General features: G+C 39.1%; 1 protein-coding gene across 5 annotated transcripts in view; it reads left to right on the forward strand.

The window, feature by feature from the left end:
* LOC139445557 (prestin-like) overlaps window positions 1-22137 on the forward strand; it is an 85202-nt gene that overhangs the window by 59012 nt on the left and 4053 nt on the right. For 4 of the 5 annotated variants that reach the window (XM_071226703.1, XM_071226705.1, XM_071226706.1 and 1 more), the window contains exons 3-19: window positions 3787-3897; window positions 4815-5086; window positions 5525-5689; window positions 9001-9162; window positions 10476-10558; window positions 11153-11300; window positions 11945-12058; window positions 13397-13474; window positions 13838-13933; window positions 14074-14180; window positions 15253-15322; window positions 15807-15989; window positions 17070-17222; window positions 18442-18496; window positions 18907-19028; window positions 19882-19989; window positions 21497-21569. In XM_071226703.1, coding sequence (XP_071082804.1) covers window positions 3787-3897; window positions 4815-5086; window positions 5525-5689; window positions 9001-9162; window positions 10476-10558; window positions 11153-11300; window positions 11945-12058; window positions 13397-13474; window positions 13838-13933; window positions 14074-14180; window positions 15253-15322; window positions 15807-15989; window positions 17070-17222; window positions 18442-18496; window positions 18907-19028; window positions 19882-19989; window positions 21497-21529 — 2060 coding nt within the window. In that variant the 3' untranslated portion in view covers window positions 21530-21569. Of the gene's footprint in view, window positions 1-3786; window positions 3898-4814; window positions 5087-5524; window positions 5690-9000; window positions 9163-10475; window positions 10559-11152; window positions 11301-11944; window positions 12059-13396; window positions 13475-13837; window positions 13934-14073; window positions 14181-15252; window positions 15323-15806; window positions 15990-17069; window positions 17223-18441; window positions 18497-18906; window positions 19029-19881; window positions 19995-21496; window positions 21570-22137 lie in introns of all 5 variants that reach the window. The other variant, XR_011651873.1, reaches the window with a different exon arrangement.

A 22137-nucleotide genomic window follows, 5' to 3' on the forward strand; every position in this document is an offset into this window, starting at 1 on the left:
TACTTTTTCCGTACTATTGTCCTACTATTTCCCTACTATTTTCCTATTGCCCTACTATGGTCCTACTATTGTCCTCGTGGTGCCCTACTATTGTCCTGCTGTTGCTCTATTGTCCTACTATTTCCCTACTATTGCCCTACTATGTTCCTACTATAGCCCTATTGACCTGTTATTGACCTACTATAGCCATATTGTCCTACTGTCCTACTACAGGCCTGAAAGTTGCGACTAAAACGGTCGCCAATGCGACCTAAATTTCAATTTGTCTACTGTCTAAAATTCAGAGGTAGCCCAATGACTACCTTGAAAATATCTTGTGGCGACTTAATTCTATTACTACACATATGTAGACACAAAAATAAACATGTCTGCCACAAATTGTACTTGCAAATAATTCCTCCTAAAGTCAACAATAAACCGAAATGCATAAATATTAATGTAATTAGTATTTTGTTTTAGTTGATAGTTTATTGGATAAGCAAGGATATACCTATATAATCTACAAATATAAATTGCATCATTGTTCAAGTCACAAATAACAAAACTTGAGTACAGTTTCCACTAATATACAATTCCAAGATTAATGCTATGACTTGTACATGCATAATTGTTATCTGATAAAAGATAATTTGAAATGCATTTGGCTACCTATAATATTGGCTTGACTTCTTGATTTTACCACTGGCTACCTGGAAAAAAATACTTGAATCCATATGGCTACTTGGTAAAAATGTAAACTTTGAGGCCTGTACTATGCCATACTATAAATAGCCCTTCTATAGCCATACTATTGCTCTTCCGTTGCCCTATTGTCCTACTATTGTCCTACTATAGCCCTATTGATCCGTTTTGCCCTTCTATAGCCCTATTGTCCTACTGTCGCACTCATATTTTCCTACTATTGCCCTACTATAGCCCTACTGTAGCTCTACTATGTCCCTACTAAAGCCCTACTATTGTCCTACTATACCCGTACTATTTCCCTACTATTGTTCTACTGTAGCTCTGCTATGTCCCTACTAAAGCCCTACTATTGTCCTACTATTGTCCTACTATAGCCGTACTATTTCCCTACTATTGTTCTACTGTAGCCCTACTATTATCCTACTATTGTCCTACTATAGCCATACTATTTCCCTACTATTGTTCTACTGTAGCTCTACTATGTCCCTACTAAAGCCCTACTATTGTCCTACTATAGCCATACTATTTCCCTACTATTGTCCTACTGTAGCCCTACTAGTGCCCTACTATTGTCCTACTGTAGCCCTACTAGTGCCCTACTATTGTTCTACTGTAGCCCTACTATTTCCCTACTATTGTCCTACTGTAGCCCTACTAGTGCCCTACTATTGTCCTACTGTAGCCCTACTAGTGCCCTACTATTGTCCTACTGTAGCCCTACTATTGTCCTTCTGTTGCCTTATTGTCCTACTATTTCCCTACTATTGTCCTACTATTGTCCTACCATAGCCCTACTATTTCCCTACTATTGTCCTACTGTAGCCCTACTATTGCCCTACTGTAGCCCTCCTATTACCCCTACTATTGTCCTGCTATTGTCCTACTATTGTCCTACAACTAGTAACAGAATGTCAATGACCAATCTGCTTTCTATCCAAGACCGCCACCACAAGATGATGTAAATATTTCACAACACAATATCAGCAAGAACATGGACCGCATGTGACAATGTTAGTTCACAGTGACATAATTAGATCCTGTACATGAATTACACCATTTGTCAAGAACCTTAGACGTTAACATACTTAATCAGATCCCCCATTCAAACTCTGCCTGACATTTTCCATGTTCCAGCTGACGCCATCGTTCTTTATAATATTAAAATGGACGTTTGGGGTAAGACAGAAATATGTGCACAAATAATGACGACGTATTAAGACAATTAGATGTGTTGTACTAACAGGCTCAGTCTCGCTGGCCCTTCTGCGTCGCTTATGAGGTCATGAAAATGTTAACGACACAAGTCATGACATGGGTAAGATGTGAGGTATTCGTGATGGTATTTAGTAATAGTAGGTTAATGTTATAGCATATATTGCTTGAAATAAGATTATTTCTGCTTTAAAACAAAAAATTAGACAAGGAAGCATATTTTTTCTTAACGAAAAGTGTCGGTTGCCTGTACGAATTGTAAGTATCACTTCCTCATAAGAATTGGGTTTGTTTATCAGACATTTCAGGGTTCCAAATTCTTGTCTTTTTGTTTCAATTTTGGTATTCGAAAATGAAAATTGGTATATATTGACCTCATTGAGAAGGAAGAGGTCAACTTTTAACAATACAACTGCATGTTATTTTAAGTTTGGTGAATTGAGAATGTTTGAGGATGGATTAAAGTTATTCATCTATTTGGCACTCTTTAATTCCAAATGGCACATCTGAACATTTTTATGAATATGAATTGACACACTTGAGAAAATATCTTTTTCCGCATTGGAATTTCTAACTAACTACCGTAACACCAGTCCAGTCTCTATGTAATCTTTGTAACTGTCCCCAACAAAGACCGAATATTTACATGACAGTCAATACTGTCTTGTGTATTTTGCAGATTACTGACCGAAAACAGCAATCTAGAAGGGAAATACAATTGCGTAGTAACTATTATTGAAAACATTTATTTTCGACAGTTGAACTAAATTTGTTCCCTTCCACACGTTGTCAGACAACAAATTTAACTAATTGTGAATGGTTTAAATAAGCAACCCCTTTGTCAGTTTTCCAAGGTTAAAGGGGGCTTATTACGGTGAATACGGTATTATTTTTGTGAAAGAAGTTTATTGAAATGTTTTAGGGTATAAATATGTAAGGGGAAGTGTTGGTGTCAGGTTTCATCAGAGGATAGTGTCATGTACATGGGGATTTCTCACTTTTAATGGTGACAGGAGAAGAGGTCACCACGGATTACATGTTACTTGTTACAATATTATTTCATGTAAAATGACAGAGCATTTTTATGTTGTAGTGTTGTACGACTAACAGGCAAGGGCTTTACAGTATGACTTTGAGATGATTGTATATCATATTGGTGTAGTGGTAGATTTATTACCTGGGTACCTTCAGCACTATTGCCTTACCTAACCAGTAGGCTTAGGTACCAGTTCTTACTTTGCAGAGTTACTTCCCTTAGCTGTGTCCGGGTCTGGTGTTGACTGGGCTCCTGGCTGCCTTAAGGTAGACAGGCTGATTTATCGTAGGCTGCGATTGGACAACACTAAACATAGCATTGATTGGTCCCCGTAACAAATAGAAACAAAATAGCAGACTACGTGAAGTTTGTTTGAGAAGCAAAATTAACATTAGCTGAGAATTTGTTGTAATTATTTTTACTCAAAACAAACTTACGAGGTGAACGCATGTCTCAATGTTTATTTACACTCATAATTAATAACCACCTGGAGGTTATACGTGTGCACTTACAACCAGATATGGAACAGATTTGTACCATTTTTTGGGCCACCTCCTGTGGCTAAAAGCGCTAAGCTCGTGTTGCATACCAGCAGTGGAACCAGTTTAGGTCTGCTTGTTCGAATCCTATCAATGACTCCATGTTTATCCTTGGTTAGATGCAGAGTGTAGACACAAACATTTTTTGATCACTGAAACGTTGGTTTCTGCTGCTTGCTGGCCTGTCGCACTGTGATTTATGTTATGCTTTTATTATGATTTGTATTCTTCGATGATGTACATCAATATTATTGTTGGTGATGTTGTGTAATTTGTTTGTTTGAATATATGAGATAATATTGGTTCTTCTTCCAGGCATGGCGTATGGCCAACTGTCAACATTACCGCCGGTCTTCGGTCTATATGTCTCCTTCTTCCCGGTTTTCATCTACTTCCTGTTCGGAACATCGAAACATATATCTATAGGTAAGTTTTGTGTTATGATAGTAAAATATTTTTAAGCAGTTTTTAAAATAAAGAACGAAAGTCAAGGAAATCCTATATGAGGACATCACTTCCCTCCCACTTTGAAATCCTATATGAGGACATCACTTTTTTCCCACTTTAAAATCCTCTATGGGGACATCACTTTCCTCTCACTTTGAAATCCTTTATGGGGACATCAATATACTCCCACTTTGAAATCCTAAACGGGGACATCACTTTCCTCCCACATGGAAATCCTATCTGGGGACATCACTTTCCTCTCACTTTGAATTCCTTTATGAGGACATCACTTTCCTCCCACTTTGTAATCCTATATGGGGACATCACTTTCCTCCCACATGGAAATCCTATCTGGGAACATCACTTTCCTCCCACTTTGAATTCCTTTATGAGGACATCACTTTTCTCCCACTTTGTAATCCTATATGGGGACATCACTTTCCTCCCACATGGAAATCCTATCTGGGGACATCACTTTCCTCCCACTTTGTAATCCTATATGAGGACATCACTTTCCTCCCACTTTGTAATCCTATATGGGGACATCACTTTCCTCCCACTTTGAATTCCTTTATGAGGACATCACTATACTCCCACATCAAGCTTACAAATGCTGCAATGATGTACTATAACTGAAATACAATTCAAGGAGGCACTGAACCAAAATCACTTTCTCAAATCCTTTACCAGCAAACCTCAAGGACCTTACCCTTTAATTTTTATCATTTTTAGCATATTAAAGTAAGATTTTGAAAGTTTGAATGCTGTAGAGAGTTTTTTCTTTAGCTGAAGCCAAGTAGTTAACTAATCTGCTCCTGATGCTGAAAACTTGAATTCCCAAGATGAATGCAGTACAAGCAGAAGGAAAAATTCCCTTAATTCTCCTTGTTTTCCAGGCACATTTGCTGTAGTGAGTTTAATGGTAGGATCTGTAGTGGACAAGGGCATGACGGCGAGAGGCTTCACCACAGAACAGTTAGAATCAGCAAACAAAAAGGATATTACAACGTTAGCACCGGTGCTGTTTAATGTGTCCGGGGACAACCTGACCTTCAGCAATGGCACCAATGGCACCAACACTGGTGCAGACGAAGAGATGGATGCCCTCATTCTCAGCACCAAACTCAAGCTGGCCATGGCTGTCACGTTTGGAATCGGATGTATTCAAGTGAGTTAAACTTGTCACAGAAAACTGGAAACCAAGAATCATTTAGTAGATTTATGAACAAATTTCCTCTTGGGATTTTTCAAAATATTATTGGTATCAACCCAAAATATTTTAGTGGCAACCTAATGGATCATTTTCCTTACATTTAGCTGGGTTTTTAAAAAAAACAACTTAATAAAACAACATTGAGTGATCTGAATTTGGAATTTTTGCACCATGATTTGTAGGCCTATAGGATAATTAATCTAGTCACGTCATTGCCAGTGATTTTAAATCTGATGTGAGTTTTTGGAAGGATTATATCTGATATGCAATGAAGGAAAATCAGACAAGCCATTAACCATGTGTATGCATATATTCCCTGATTCACCTTTGTAGGGAAGTGCTTTACATGCACTGAAGCACACTCTTTCATTTGTACGATTCTTTTGTTTCCAGCTGCTGATGGGTCTATGTCGGCTGGGCTTTGTCACAGTTTACCTGTCCGATCCCCTCGTTAGCGGTTTCACGACAGGTGCAGCCTGCCATGTGTTCACAAGCCAGATCAAACATATATTCGGCGTTCAGATGGGCAGATATTATGGTCCACTCAAACTAGTTTGGGTAAGAGTTACCTCCCTTTCACAAATTTATGTCATGTAATTCCTGACCGAATTTTTGCCCACAATATAAATTTGTCAGTTGTATAACACATGCTAGTTTCTGTGAACTAGCTAGCACTTAATTTAATCAAAATGTAAATATTGGCATTAACGTCTATTGTTTGTACAACTCCAGCAATGAAAATTAATGCGTAGGAGTGTTTCTACTCCTACGGATATATTTAAATACAATCTAACAGATTGATTTTTATGTAGTTAAAAAAAATTCCTGAATCAACCCATATTTACCTTCATTTCTACTGAAAAAATCTTGTTTATTGATACACTTGACATTCATTTAATTATGTAAGCAGTATGTGCAGACATTTAGGGACAAATTCCTAGTCCATCATCGGAACATCCTCGTATTAAAAAAGTGTCCACAAATTGTACCTTATTCATACATTTAATGCTGTAATTACTCATGTTCTCAAACCTTAATTAATTAACAAGTGTATGAGATACAAAATGCTGGTTGTTTTTCATTCCAGCTCTTTCATTATGTTTTTAGGTCTAGACGCCATAAGTTAAATCCAGTTGTAGATTATTATTACCAGATTTGGGTAGAAAAAAATTAGTTCTTGCAGATTGTCACTGGTCTTGGGATTATTGCAAAAGGTGCAAAGTTCAGTGGGCCAAAAGGGCCCTTATTCTATCTCTCATTATACGAGTCGAAAATCGACGAAACTAGTAACTCTAGCTACAACGAGTATACGACCGGTGCAGCCCCACACTTCATTTACTATCTCTCATTATAGCCTAAAATGGATGGAATTATCATTAAACCGCCCGCATGTTATCAGAAATGAGCGGGCCACTGTAACTTGATAATGCCCTCATATTTCTTGACAACGGGCCATTATCACGCCCGTTGTTAGATGACGTCATAGGATAGGGATAGGTGATGTCATGTTCAATAGTGATGTCATCTGGTTTGTTCTATGACGTTTCCATATTTGTAAAACTGGGTCAGTGACATTCATGTTAATTGCATTCAATTTTTCAAAACTGATATTGTTGTTTCTTTTTATTTGATAACAAATTCCGACCAGTTTAGCTATAATAACGGTAACACTATTTTTCAGGGCATTATCATTTGCAGAAGCCCTCGTTCTTTTCAACTGCTCTCCTTCGTCGGGCAGTTAATGGAAGACCTCAGGCTTCTGCAAATGTTAATGCCCTGAAAAATAGGGTTACCCTCATAATATTATGGGCCAAAATAAGCCCTTATCATACATCCTTATCATATATCCTTTTCTTTAAGTACACATTATCTTTTAATGATACAAATAAGTGAGACTCACACCATAACAAAAGTTAATTCCTTCTTTTCTTTCTAATTTTCTAAAAACACTAAAAATGACTTCAGCACAAAAATTTGCATTTTCTGAATTTACATATCCAGCAAAAACGAATAGCTTTGAATGGACAGGAACAGTTTATAGCCTGTTTCTCTGACAAGGCAGTGCATGGTACAGTGTGCCTTTTATATCACAGAGTGAAATGTATTTCCTTATGTGTTTATGCTCCAGCTGGAAACAGAAGGTGTTTTATTTCACCATCCAATGAAACTGACTGCCTTTGTCAAAGCTATTGTTCTTCCACAAAATCAGAATGCATTTCATGTTTGCCCTGAGGGCATGCAAGAAAGTCATACATTCATCTAGTAATCCGCAGTAGGATGAAACAAAGGGTTATTTAGACATTTAGGTTTTGGGTGTGTGAAAATTCTTTCTACATGTTTTATTTGTAGAAAGTTTGCTTTATGCTTTTTGCGAAAAAAAGGTTATTGTTTTTATCTGTTTCATGTTTCTGTTTTGTATTAATAAATTCATAAAGGGTATAAAGTGGATCTGTTAATGTTAGTACATAATTTGAATTACTCATGAATATGATGATAATTTATTGAAAATTATTTATATCATAAGTTTCACATTTTGATTTTAGTGATTCGATCTATAATGTTAAATGTTTGTTAAATTTATGCAGCCAATGATAGAGATATAGAATTTTCATGTGAATTGGAGAAATGATATTTTTATGATATTTTGGGCATTAAGGGGTTATAATAACATGTTGTACTACTTGGTTCATGGCGATGTATATAACGGCCAAATGCTGACATTATTAATAGGAGGTGATTAGGTAACGTGTCACAATGTTTCTTTTATGTTTTGTTTTTATGTTGACGTAAAACATAACTAAAACTGTCAAGCGATACATAAAACATCTTGATGTCAAGATAAATAAACCACTAACCTGCTGGTTTGTTATTTTCCCAATCATCCAAAGGGTTGATTCAGTATCACTGTAGAATTTTTGTTTTGTTTTGTTTGTTGTTTAACGCTCCCCTAAGCAATATTCCTGCTATATGACGGCGGTTTGTAAATAATTGAGGCAGGACAATCCAGTGATTGACATCATGAGCATCGATCCACGCATTTGGGATACAATGACATGCATGAACTAAGTCAGCGAGACTGACCACCAAATCCCATTTGTTGCCTCTTACAACAAGCATAGTCGCTTTTTACGGCAAGCATGGGTTGCTGAAGATATATTCTAACCCGAATCTTCACGGGTCTGTAGAAAATGTAGTCAGGTGATAGTTGTACCAGTGAGTGGCATAACCTGTTGTTAATTTCAGGAGATCTTTTGAAGGGCTTGCTCGCCTAAATCTTTAAATTTTACAAATTGTGTATAAAAGGAATCAGATTTGCAGGTATTTCTGGTATCATCCATCAAGATTCAGGATTATTCTGACAATGGCTTTTTAATTATATTACAGATGTTTTTTGTCCATGGTTACGTAATGGAGAAATCAAGAGAATGTTTGATTACAGATGTATAATCAATGAGCCCCGATTGGGGGAGTGGATTCTATTTCTGAAATTAACATATTCAAGTGATTACTCCGACTTAAACCATGTTATTTGGTTGATAAATATTTTTTCTATAATTTTGCAAAATTTGACTTATAATGGCATCACTAAATGCATGTTCAGAATGGCTAAGAATCAGCTGCAGCCACAACAACAGGTCATCATGATGACTAGCCTCATGTTTAAACCATCGGCTGATGACCCCAGAAACATGGGTTGGATTCCCCACATGGGTACAAAGTGTGAAGAACACTCTTGATGGCCTGCTATTATATGGCTAGAATATTGCTGAATGCAGAGTAAAACCCAACTCACTCTCTTTTAGATGAAACCATGTGGGTTGAATGTTGATATCTTTGTCTGCGAGTGACAGTTGTGTTCTTGCCTTCAGTCGTACCGAGACTTCTTCATGAACATCCCCGAGACGAATGCCGTGACGCTGATAGCCTCCATCTTATGCATCCTGCTGCTGTCGGTCGTCAAGGAGTGCATCAACAACAACCCCAAAGTGAAACCCAAACTCAAGATGCCTGTGCCTATAGAACTCATTGTGGTTCGTAACATGTCCTTCTCCATAACTTCTTAACACAGTGCTTGAGCCTGTTTAATTTAATATTGAACTGGAAGAAAGTAATTAGTCTTCACTTGGAAATGTTTGTGAAAACATTGGTTTGGCATGAGATGTCCCATTACAATGCCCTTTGAAATAGTTCACTTTCCATCATCCTTCCACCCTTTCTTGACCAACCTTCATTCATTCTTCTTTTCTTAGTACCTCCACTCTTCCTTCCTTGCTTGACCAACCTTCATTCATTCTTCTTTTCTTAGTACCTTCACTCTTCCTTCCTTCCTTGACCATCCTTCATCCATTCTTCCTTTCTTAGTACCTCCACTCTTCCTCCCTTCCTTGCTTGACAATCCTTCATTCATTCTTCTTTTCCTAGTACCTCCACTCTTCCTTCTTTCCTTGACCATCATTCATCCATCCATCCTTCCTTCTTTCCTTCATCCATCCATCCTTCCTTCCTTGACCATCCTTCATCCTTTCTTCCTTCTTTCCTTGACCATCCTTCATCCTTCCTTCCTTGACCATCCTTTATCCTTCCTTCCTTCCTTCTTTCCTTGACCATCCTTCATCCATCCGTCCTTCCTTCCTTGACCATCCTTCATTCATCCGTCCTTCCTTCCTTGACCATCCTTCATCCTTCCTTCTTTCCTTGACCATCCTTCATCCATCCTTGCTGCCTTCTTTCCTTGACCATCCTTAATCCTTTCTTCCATCCTTCCTTCCTTGACCATCCTTCATCCATCCTTGCTTCCTTCCTTGACCATCCTTCATCCATCCATCCTTCCTTCCTTGACCATCCTTCCTTCTTTCCTTGACCATCCTTCATCCATCCATCCTTCCTTCCTTCCTTGACCATCATTCATCCTTTCTTCCTTCCTTCTTTCCTTGACCATCCTTCATCCTTCCTTCCTTGACCATCCTTTATCCTTCCTTCCTTCCTTCTTTCCTTGACCATCCTTCATCCATCCGTCCTTCCTTCCTTGACCATCCATCCATCCGTCCTTCCTTCCTTGACCATCCTTCATCCTTCCTTCTTTCCTTGACCATCCTTCATCCATCCTTGCTGCCTTCTTTCCTTGACCATCCTTAATCCTTCCTTCCATCCATCCTTCCTTGACCATCCTTCATCCATCCTCCCTTCCTTCCTTCCTTCATATATTTCTCCTTTTTTTCTACCTACACTCTTCCATCATGTCTCTCTTGACCATTCTTCCTTCCTCCGTTGTACCACCACTCATTATTCCTTTGTTACATCCACCCACTTACATGACTTGTTCATCCATGTATGTCTCTCACAGGTTGTGCTTGGTACTGTGATTTCACAGTTTGCCCACCTGAATCAGAACTTTGATGTGAAGATTGTTGGTGATATTCCTGTCGGGTGAGTTACAAGCCTGCCTGGCGTACATCCTCAGGTTTTGGCTCATCTAATCTCACATTCTACATGAAATTAAGGGGAGATAAAACCAAGTTTGTATGTGATAAAATGAGGATCCGTTGGCCACAATATCTGCCAAGTGTCAATACTGCTGAAACAGGAAATTAGCTAATTATTGTTCTTTACTTTAATAATGGGTATGGTACACAGATAGCCCAGTCATCATGGTCACAAAGGAACATCAACATGCTGTGCAGAGTTGCATCCCTTTGATGTGACATGATCTTATGATCATGGGTTCAAATACCAAATTCACCCTGATTATGACCTTGGTTTGTGAGCAAAGATCTTCTAAGACCAGCATCATGTCTTACTTCCCATATTAAGCTGACATGCCATACAGCATTAAACTCACTCACATAAACAATATCATCCCAATTGCATGGATCGATGCTCATGATTTTAATCACTGGATTTACAGACCTCCATCATATAGCTGGAATATTGCTGAGTGCGGCGTTAAACAACAAACAAACATGAACAACTTATCCTCTGTATTTATTAAAATATATTTGAATTTGAGTTTGTGAATTTCAGCATCCCTCCCCCCAAGGCCCAACAGTTTGAGTATCTTCCTGACGTTATCAGCGATGCAGTAGCCGTGGGAATTGTTGCCTTCGCCATCTCCGTGTCAATGGCAAAGATTCTAGCCAAGAAACATGACTATGATGTCGATTCTAATCAGGTACCGTGTACAACAAGTCTTCCCACTTCCGGCATGATATTGCTGGAATATTGCAGATGCGTGACTTTTAAATTGGGCTAGAAAAAATCTCTGTAAAGCTGGTCTTACTGTCTAGCTGAAAGTTCTAGTCAAGTGAGTGAGTGAGTGAGTGAATGAGTATGGTTTTATGTCGCTTTTAGCAATATTTCAGTCATATCACCGCAGGGGACACCGGAAAATGGGCTTCACACATTGTACCCATGTGGGGAACGAACCCGGGTCCTCGGCATAACGAGCCAACGCTTTAAACACTAGGCTACCCCACCACCCCACATAAATGATGAAGTCTGTCTATAAGCATCATTTGATGTCAAAGTCTGTTGTCATTTTATTTTCATTTCGTGGTTTTTCAGAAAGTTTACACTGAGTAGAAAACCGACTATTTGCTGTACACTGATTTTGACTGATATACATGTAAATGTGTTATCAGTGATGCTTGTGAAAGTCTAAGAACCACCACAAACATCGACAAATGTATAGTACCAAGCAGCCAAGCAGCTTCACCTTTGAGCAGCATAATGGTTGCAAAATACATTTCGGTTGACATAATTAAAAAGTTAAGGATATGCTGAGAGTTATGATCCAATGATATATTTCTGCTCCAGGAGTTGCTGGCATACGGCATCGTCAACATCTTCAGCTCTTTCTTCTCCTCCTTCTGTGCATCAGCCTCACTCTCGCGTAGCTTGGTGCAGGAGGGGGTCGGAGGTCGCACACAGGTACGTACAACAGTTATCTCCCTTGGTTAGTAGGGATATTGAGATTGCTGAATTGGTGATATCCTTGTGTCATTAACGGTCAGTTCTGGCAGAGATTTGTTACCAAGCGTTACCTTTCATGAAGTATTGGAGAAAACACGCTCATGAGGTTTTGGTAGACAGGGCATGCTCTGTCTACCAAAACCGAGGGAAAGTGTTTTTCCATACTTATAAACCGAAAAAAGAAACTTAAAACAACATTTATCAACATTTTAATGTTTCTGACATACTTTCCATGAACCTTAGGAAACGCTCGTAAAATATCTGTTGCTGGCGTACGAATCTTGAAAAGGACATTCTAAAAACCAGCGACGCTTATCAACACCTCTGTAGCCCAATAGTCCATAGTCCAATCAAAATCGCACACCGAGATCGAAATCTGGTTCGTAAACTGTCGTGCAGATTTCAGTCGATTGCAGGATTTGCAAAGCATGTGCACCGCCAACTCGTTGTCAGCAGATATTTTCCAAACCTTTTCATGTTTTTATCAAGGTACTCACGTGATTTGATGCAGTTCGCGATGTAAGAACCATTTTATCACAATATAGATCTTGATTATCGATCAGATCGTCCTGACTGGGCGCCACCTTCTTTTGTGAAGCAAACGCAAACGATATAAGAGGTGGAATCTGATTGGTCCATAGGAGAGGCTTAGAAGGGACATAACTGGTAATAGCCACTGGTGGCACTACGATCGAGCCAAGTAATTCCAGCCTAATTCGGCAAGGGTGGAAACTGGACTTTTAAAGTCAGTTAACTCTCTTGCTTCGGGAAGATAGAAGGATATTTTAGTCAGTGATTTTGCTTGCAGTCAATCTGGAAAATTGTATTACAGTTGTATTTGTGACCTGTATTTGACCTCAATATGAATTTTTGAACAATTCTACTCAAGAATCCCCATGGTTTGTTTGTTTGTTCTTTTGTTTTTGTTTGTTTGTTGTTTGACGCCACACTCAGCAATATTACAGCTATATGCCATTAGTCTGTAAATAATTGAGTCTGGACCAGACAAACCAGTGGTTGACATCATGAGCATCTATCTACACAATTGGGATACGATGACATGCATCAACCAAGTCAGCGAGTCTGACCACCTGATCTCGTTAGTTGCCCATAACAAACATAGTCGCCTCTTACGACAAGTATGAGTTGCTGAAGACCACTTCTAACCAGAATCTTCACTGGTCATCTCCCCATGGGGTGGACCAGCCTAGGTTGCTGGGGACCTATTCTACCCCAGACTCCCCACGGGGTATGAGAACTTACCAGATGTACCATAGTGTTTGTTTTGTTTTGCAGGTGGCAGGGTTGTTCTCCAGTGCTCTCCTTCTCATAGTACTACTGCTGGTGGGGCCATACTTTGCCTCCCTCCCTAACGTAAGTACAGTATACTGTAACAAGAAATATAAAAATTTCCATAATTTTAAAATTAATATTCCAGGAAAATATTACCCAAATTGCAAATGTCATGTATCATCATTTGATGTGATCATATATCATATATTGTAATAGCGCAATGATATTATTGCCTTATATATTAAATGTTCATGTCCCAGGAAAATATGATGACCTTGAAAATTGCTAATGTTGTGTTGTACCTTGTTTAGATTTAATATCACCAAATTTTAAAGATTTTGATAAAGTATTAAATTAATTACTGCAATCATTAGAATGTGGAAGAAAAACTGGGTAAAAATTAATAAAAAATAAATGTTTCAATTCTCTTCTCTGCATTTTCAGTGTGTGCTCGCTGGTATTATCATTGTCGCTCTGAAGGGAATGTTCAAGCAGTTCCTGGAGCTGAAACGATTGTGGAAAATATCCCTTGTAGATTTTGTAAGTATATTTAATGCAAAATTCACTTAAAATATTTCAAATTTTATTTAAACATCATCATATTGTTTTTTGTACGTCTCTAAGTAATGCTAATCAAAGCCTTCAGTCTCTGATTCTCTGTGTTTCTCTATCTTCTGCAGCTGGTGTGGTTAGTGACGTGGACTGCTACAGTTCTCCTGGATGTTGATCTTGGTCTCGGTGTTGGCGTGGGATTTGCTCTCCTCACCGTGATTGTCAGGTCTCAGAGGTCAGTACCAGCTTCCGTAAAGTTGACGGAGTGAGTGAGTTGGGTTTAACGCCATTTGTAACAGTATCCCAGTTATATCATGGTGGGATGGAATGTGGGAGGAAAGCCTGAAGTGATGCAGGTCTCAGATGTTTACCACTGTGGTAAAAACTACAAGCACGGGTATGGTGCTGACAAACCTAGAAACATAATCAGAGCGAACCAGGATTTGAACCCATAATTAAATGTTTCTGGCATGCCTAAGGGACGCATCTTTGCACAGTGGATTGCGGCGCCTTAAACGACACACATGCACCCACAGTAGAGTTCAATACCACTGGGTTATTGGTTACTCCATGAGCAGATCTGTGTCCCTTAATCGTGCCAGAAACCTACGATTCTGGGTTCGAATACCGGTCTGCCCTTATTATATTTCTATATTTGTCCCCCAAACCCATGCTCGAAAGACTTGCATAAATTTTGCTACGAAGTGGTGGAAAAACTCACTCACTCACTCACTTATTACTTCTCCATTTTAACATTCTAACAATGAAACACGACGGAGAGTGGAAGCTCACTGGTTTGATCCCCTGGCTGTGTCACATCAAAAGATGTTAAGAGATGTTACTTGTTGTTACCCTGCCTGGCATTAAGAGGATGGAACAAGGACTGTTGGCTTGGTCTCAGTATACTGTGTCTGAGTGGTGCCTCCATGTTTAAACTGCATCATGGTATTTCAGTGGGCTAGCAGTATAAAACTGGGATGAGTCCAGATTGGTACAAGTAGACACTCACACACACATGCTATAGCAGTTTAATAATCTTAAATGCGATGTCAAATATTTCACCTCACCATATTAGCTTGTATTGCATGTTGAGTGAGTGAGTATGGTTTTACGCCGCTTTTAGCAATATTCCAGCAATATCATGGCGGGGGACACCAGAAATGGGCTTCACACATTGTACCCATGTCGGGAATCGAACCTGGGTCCTCGGCGTGACGTTATTGAATGTTGAGTGTTGTAGCATTGTGTTGTAGTGTTGAAGTGTTGTAGTGTTGTAGTGTTCTAGTTGTGTCTCTGATTGTTTGCAGGCCGTACGCATGTCTGATGGGTCATGTGCCAGGCACGGATCTCTACAGGGATATCAAGGCCTACAAAGCTGTAAGTAGCAACGAAGATGGCAAAGTTTGCTTTAAGTCCCTCAAATCCCACTCCCTCAATCTTAGCATCTAAAGTTATTATGAATATCAACATAATAATTCATGGATGCCCACATACCCCCTAGGGGATTCCCGGTTAAAATAGGTCCCCACCTACTTATAGATCAGGTGGTCATAATATCAATCACTGGATCGCTGGCCTAGGTCTAGACTGGAAATGGACACAAGAACTTGGACACAAAACCATAGAACATAGTCCCCCTGGAAAATGGATTCTATTTTCTTCACAGTACAGTGAACCCTATTATTCTTGCCTCCAGATGAACAGAAACCAACCTACTGGACCATCATTGCTTGGAACTACAAAGATATTCAAAGGGAAATAACTCTGTTGCCTTGTTTCACTTTTCGTTTGTTGATCTCTTTCATGACAAGTCAAAGCCACTTTTTATCAAACCAGTTATAAAACAGAATTTTCTCTCCAGGCTAGCGAAATCTCAGGAATCAAGATCTACCGGTTCGATTCTGCACTATTCTTTGCCAACACAGAACATTTCAAACAGACTATATACAAGCTGGCAGCCGATCCCAAAGCTCTCAAGAAGATGATCAAGAAAGCCATGAAACTCCAGAAGAAGGAAGGTAGCTCACAGGCACAGATTGTCAAGGTAAGCCAGCAGTGGCACCATCTGTATATGTTACACCCTATCTGTGCAGGCCGTTTGCCCAATGCGTGCAATGAGAAATTCAGCTTGCCCGATGCACGCAACGTGCAAACAATTATCTGCTCATTGCATGCAGTGGGCAATACAGCTTGCCCAATGCCCGCAACGTGCAAACAATTATCTGCAGATTGCATGCAATGGACAATAGATGTGAATGTAAAATAATTCTTCAAATATTTCACAATATGGGCAACGAGCTTGCTCATTTCACGCAATGGGCAGGTAATTGTTCTGCCCAAAGCATGCAATTGGAATTGGTATTGTTTTACATGTTTTGTTTTCAACAAGCATCATCAAATGTTTTAACAAACTCTCTCAATGTGAGTAGATATAATTCATGTGTTAATGTGTTTCATATCAAAGATAAAACTGTTTGTGTTGCAATTGCATTAGTTTAACCTTTTGAAAATAATATACCAACAGAATGTTTGTTAAAAATAAGAGAAAACATAACTAGTTGTCACACAGCCTTTACTATTGCTTCGGGGATGATTAAGGGAAACAGTGCACTTAGGTGAAAGGTGAACGTGTTTACCTTATCAAAACACCTCTCAAAGATGGACAAACTAATTGTAACTAAATGCAATACAATGAAGGCCTTTTAAAGGATAACTTGTTTCTACATTCACGTAAATTGATATCAAAACTACATACTGTATGTCAATTATACATAATCCAAATACATAGGAAAATACTTTGCAGAACTCCACAATGACAACAGTGATTTCATACCCGTGCTCGTGGGTTTCACCGAAGTGGTAAACATCTGAGACCTGCATCACTCCAGGCTTTCCTCCCACATTAAGCTAACACGCCATGATATAACTGGAATATTGTTAAAAGCGGGTTTAAAGCCCAACTCCCTCACTCACTCACTCAAAAAAAAGACAATGTGCAGTTGCTGAATATTACAGTATTGAAGGGCATGGAATGAAGACTGTTTTAACTTGCATGCAGAGTTGTGTCCCTTGGTTGTGTCAGAATGTCTGGGATGTCTATATTTCACAAATGTGATATTTGCAGGAAACGACCAACAATTCTACAGATGTTCATTTGCGGATTTCATCAGAAAACATCAGTACAATTCCACTGAGAGGCTCGGAAGTCCACACAGTGATCATTGACTGTTCCACAATGAGCTATGTGGACTCGGTTGGTGTAAAGGTTCTAGGACAGGTAGGTGGTGCTGCAGTGACTGGGAAACGATGTATTGACATGTTACGGTTACCACACACGTATGGAGATTTTAGCTGTGATTGATTTTGTAGTTAAATATATATACTGATGGAAATGAATATGGGAACATTAAGTTTTAGACACAATAAAATGATTTATGCTGTCATGGGTTCCCAGCCTTGTCCATCAAATACGCGTTGGAAACAATGCACACAAACACATCTCAACATTTGATTCTGACGTGTGTAGAATTTGTATGTGCGCTATTTCAAATGGACAGTAAAGTAGGTATATCTTCCTATATGGCCAGAAAGCAAGATACCGGACACCTTCTGACGTTTTGGTAAGGGAGCATGAGGTCAATCCTTAGTAACGATTACTAATTTTTTTATAGACGTCATTTTTGTATGTCGCTGAAATAATCGGGGGTTACAGGGGTAAAAAGTAAAGGTGAATTACCAAAGTAGATACAAAATACATCGTGTTCGCTGAAATGTGGCTCCGACGGATGTCTCTTATGAGGTTGTCACACGCCATTATTGAACTTCAGTTTTCGAGTACTTTTTTATGTTGGTGTCCAATTTTTTTACGTTTATGCATCACTTTGATATTCAATTTCAAGGTTTATCATATCAAACCATACAAATGCAAGTGGGGTATTTTTTTCTATATAATGTCTTTTCCAAAGTAATTTATGTTTGAGATGTATTTTCACTCGAAGTAACTTTGGAGACTGTGTATGAAAACAATGTTTGAGTGAATCGCCCATTTAGTGCCAAATTCTTTGTAGCCATGGTTGTCTACAGAAACACCCCACAAAGGGAAAACAATATCTTAACTTAGTGGAAGCGTTAGTCAATAAATGTAGTGATTAAGCAGACGTTGTATTGATGTATGGGAATTAAAAGTATTTCCTGCTCGGTGAAAGGATATTTATGAGATTGTGATACAAGCTAATCAGACTGGTTTATCGCATTGATAACACTATCCATTATATAACAGTTTATATCACGAAACTTGGGTCATTGCTCTCCACGAAATTGGGACAACACTTCACAGTCTTACAGGCTTGTTAGAATTGACTCTCATGATTGAATATGTAACAAATACTTACCATTTTAACAATTTGTTGTTCAAACTTGCTGTCAGGTAAGATCTGTTTTAGATCATCGCTGAACAATTTTGTCTGGTATGTCAAGTGTGAACTTTATTGTTTCAGGTGATCAATGAACTGAGGGATGTCCATGTATCGGTGCTACTGGCACATTGTAAAGGTGAGAACTCACCAGGGTTCCAGATAATGTTTTAGCCATTGAGTATACACTCACAAGTTGTCATTCACATTGGCTATTGATTATGTTTTACTCCCTTGGGTATTTTAAACAAATGAGTAGAATTTGTTTCAAGATTTTTCTGCTTAAAATGCTGTTTCATTTGACTTTTAATTTGTATCTGTTTTTTTGGCTTCCCAGTGTGTTGTTATACTATTAAGTTTTTGAAATTGTTTACTCATATGTTTACACAAGGAAGTCAATATTATTTATGTAATGGGGATTTATTTTGCTTTGTCCATGTATGTGGCACTGCCCTCAAGTCCCTGTCTGATGGGATACCAAGTCCGAAATATAATTTTAAGATCATTTTTGTCTCCTGCTGCCATACTGAGTGTGTCTGTGTGTTACAGTGGACGTCCGTGAGATGCTTGAGAAGACAGGGTTCTTCAAGACCAACGACAAGGAGCAGGTGTTTGTCACCGTCCATGACGCTGTCCTCAGTTCGCAGAGGAAAGCACTTCCATCCAATGGGGTAAGGCAATAAACAGGGTAATTGGGAGCTTACCCATCCCTCATTCCATCTCCTGCTGAACCCTGATCCAATTTCCCCAAATCCTCATCCACACCCACATCCACCGATGTCACCAGCTGTCACACCTCAAACTTATCTGTCTCATGCAACCCCATCCATCTCACCATGACCCCATCCATCTCAATGTGACTCCATCCATCTCACAGTACCCTCATCCATCTCACCATGTCCCCATCCATCTAACTGTGACCTCATCCATCTCACCATGTCCCCATCCATCTAACTGTGACCTCATCCATCTCACCATGACTCCATCCATCTCACCATGACACCATCCATCTCACTGTGACCGGCTGTGAAGGCATCCTTCTCGCAACCCTATCCTTCTCACCAGCTGTCGCACCTCAACCTTATCCATCTCACCATGACCCTATCCATCTCACCATGACCTTATCCATCTCACCTTGACCTTATCCATCTCACCATGTCCCCATCCATCTCACCATGGCCCCATCCATCCCACCATGGCCCCATCCATCTCAATGTGACTCCATCCATCTCACTGTACCCTCATCCATCTCACCATGTCCCCATCCATCTAACTGTGACCTCATCCATCTCACCATGACACCATCCATCTCACCATGTCCCCATCTATCTCACCATGACCCTACCATCTCACCATGTCCCCATCTATCTCACAATGACACCATTCGTCTCACCATGTCCCTACCATCTCACCGTAACCCCCTCCAACTCACCAACTCACTCATACAACACCTCCTCACCTTCCGGAGTGGCTTTAGTCAGTATCATGAGCTCCCCAAGAGTAACTGATGTGCAACTGTTCCAGAATATAAAGAATGGCCGCGCCAGTACCACAACGAAGGCAGTTGAAGAAATAGCAGACTACCAGAATGGCAATTCCACCGACATGGAGAACTATCAGCTGGACTCGATGGTAAGGTCAGTGGAGATGGCAGCGATATCTGCATGATGATTCACATTCCACACAGCACCTTATGTTGAATACTCCATACTCACAAAGGCCACAACAAACGTTTCATTCTGCATCTAAGGTGACAATTTCTCTTAAAAAAGGCATCTGATGGCTATTGTCCCTGACAACACTGAACTATACATCATATTCATGAATAGACCCAATTGAATTGGTCCCTAGATTAGGCCCCTTGTAACTTATATTGTCGTCAGAGGTGACTTAATGGATCTCGTGGTCAGGCTCTTTGTTTGTTGTGGCCTTATGTTTTTCTACCTTTGTTGATTTTTGTTACTTTTCCCAATGTGGCCAGTACACTAGAGGCAGGACGATATCTGCCCCCAAGGATAGTAGTAGTAGTGTATATATAAGGATGTCAACTGGTCTGTAGAAATTGAGGTATTTTATATGTCTGTTAGCTTCATCTCACAGCACGAGGTGATCACCTTTTAACCACCTTGAAATAAATTTCATTTATTGTATTTATTTTTTCTCAAAATTAACCACTGCTGCAGTATGACATACTGATGTAATAGCATGATGTCATCATCATCACAGACACTGTGTGTGCTGCTTGTATTCATTTTGTCATAAACAATATCCAACTTTGAAATGCAATGAATCTATTATTTGATCAAATTTGCCATATTTTTTACGGTGTTACTTTCCTTTTATGGCAATAAATTGCTACAAATTGCGGATGCAGCATAAAGCGGTAATCACTTGACTCTCATTTTATAATTTGGAACTCAAGATAATATTAGTATGATGAGGTTGTAAATGAAACATGACAGTTAAACATACTACTCAAGATTTGCTAAGGACCACACTATTGTCTGTCTATTTTGGTCCTTAGCAATTGATGACAAATGCTTTTGAGCATGCATATAAACAAGCCATCAGACATCCTTAAAAGATATTTCAGACTTGTGGTTAGCTGCTATTTGGAATGAAACAAATATTTGGTTGAATCCTTGAGCCTTTGTGTTTTGTAATTAGAATGTTATTGAAAGCCATGATATACACCTTAAGCATTGCTTCTTTTTTTTTGCTTGGTTTCACAAATTTTGCCATGAAATCTGGTAGCAAATTTCAGTAACGAGATATCCAGAGAAGATAGACATGGAAAGGGAAGTAACTCTTGGCACAATCTAAGAAGCACTGCATCAATCAAAGCAGCCATTTCTTTTGCTGTATATTGTTATTTTACAAATGCAGTCATACTTTAATCAGATCACAAAAATGTTTAAAAAACAAATGAAACAAAAGTATTTTTGGAAAGAATTTATATTTTTACCACAAAACTTTTGTTTTGAAAAAAAAGTTGCAAACCAAGTAGGAACCTCAGTATTTTACTCAACACAGAGTTGCATGGTTCCAAGCATAATGGAAGACGTGCCAACGTAGCTAGATATATGCTGATTAAGATCTCAGTTTGGAGTCCTAAGATGACAAATGTTATGTTTTTCAGAGAGCGCCTTTAGCTGATGCAACAAGGCTGTGATAATCATGATCATCCTTTCGGGAAAACGTTTCTTCAAATGGTGTGTTTACTTTGTGGTTATCTCACACTCAAGGAATAATATTCTAAATCTATGGAACTGTTGTCCACATTTATCCAGGACAGAGGGCAACAGGTGTTTATAAAGATACCATCCTCACCCAATTACTGATCACAAGTATATACAAACATACATCAGTGTTATTGTATAATCATTTACCATATTTTCTTGAGTATAGTGTGCACCCATGTATAATGCGCACCCCCCTCTAGCGGATTCAGTATTTTGGGGAAATTGTTTTTGAATATCAAGCGCAGAAAAAAATTACACCGTCGATCTACCCCCTAGCAAATTTCAGTAAATGAACGGGTGACGAGAAACTTGGTATTTAGATAATTACTAAAGGTTAGGCAGATTGAGAATGGGAAATACGAGAATCAGTTGTGAAAGGCTCTATTGGTTACATTATGTGATGTAGTTCTCTGTTTTCTTCCTGATATAAAAGGGGTGGTTTGTTTTGTGTTAATTTTCTGTTTCCTGTCCCTGTCTTGTTTAAAGTTTTTGTTCCTTGATTCCCATTGAGTGTGCACCTACTTCCCATCGCCCACTT

The sequence above is a fragment of the Haliotis cracherodii genome, unplaced genomic scaffold, assembly GCF_022045235.1.
Source record: "Haliotis cracherodii isolate W230 unplaced genomic scaffold, xgHalCrac1.p SCAF_6, whole genome shotgun sequence".
Lineage (NCBI taxonomy): Eukaryota > Metazoa > Mollusca > Gastropoda > Lepetellida > Haliotidae > Haliotis > Haliotis cracherodii.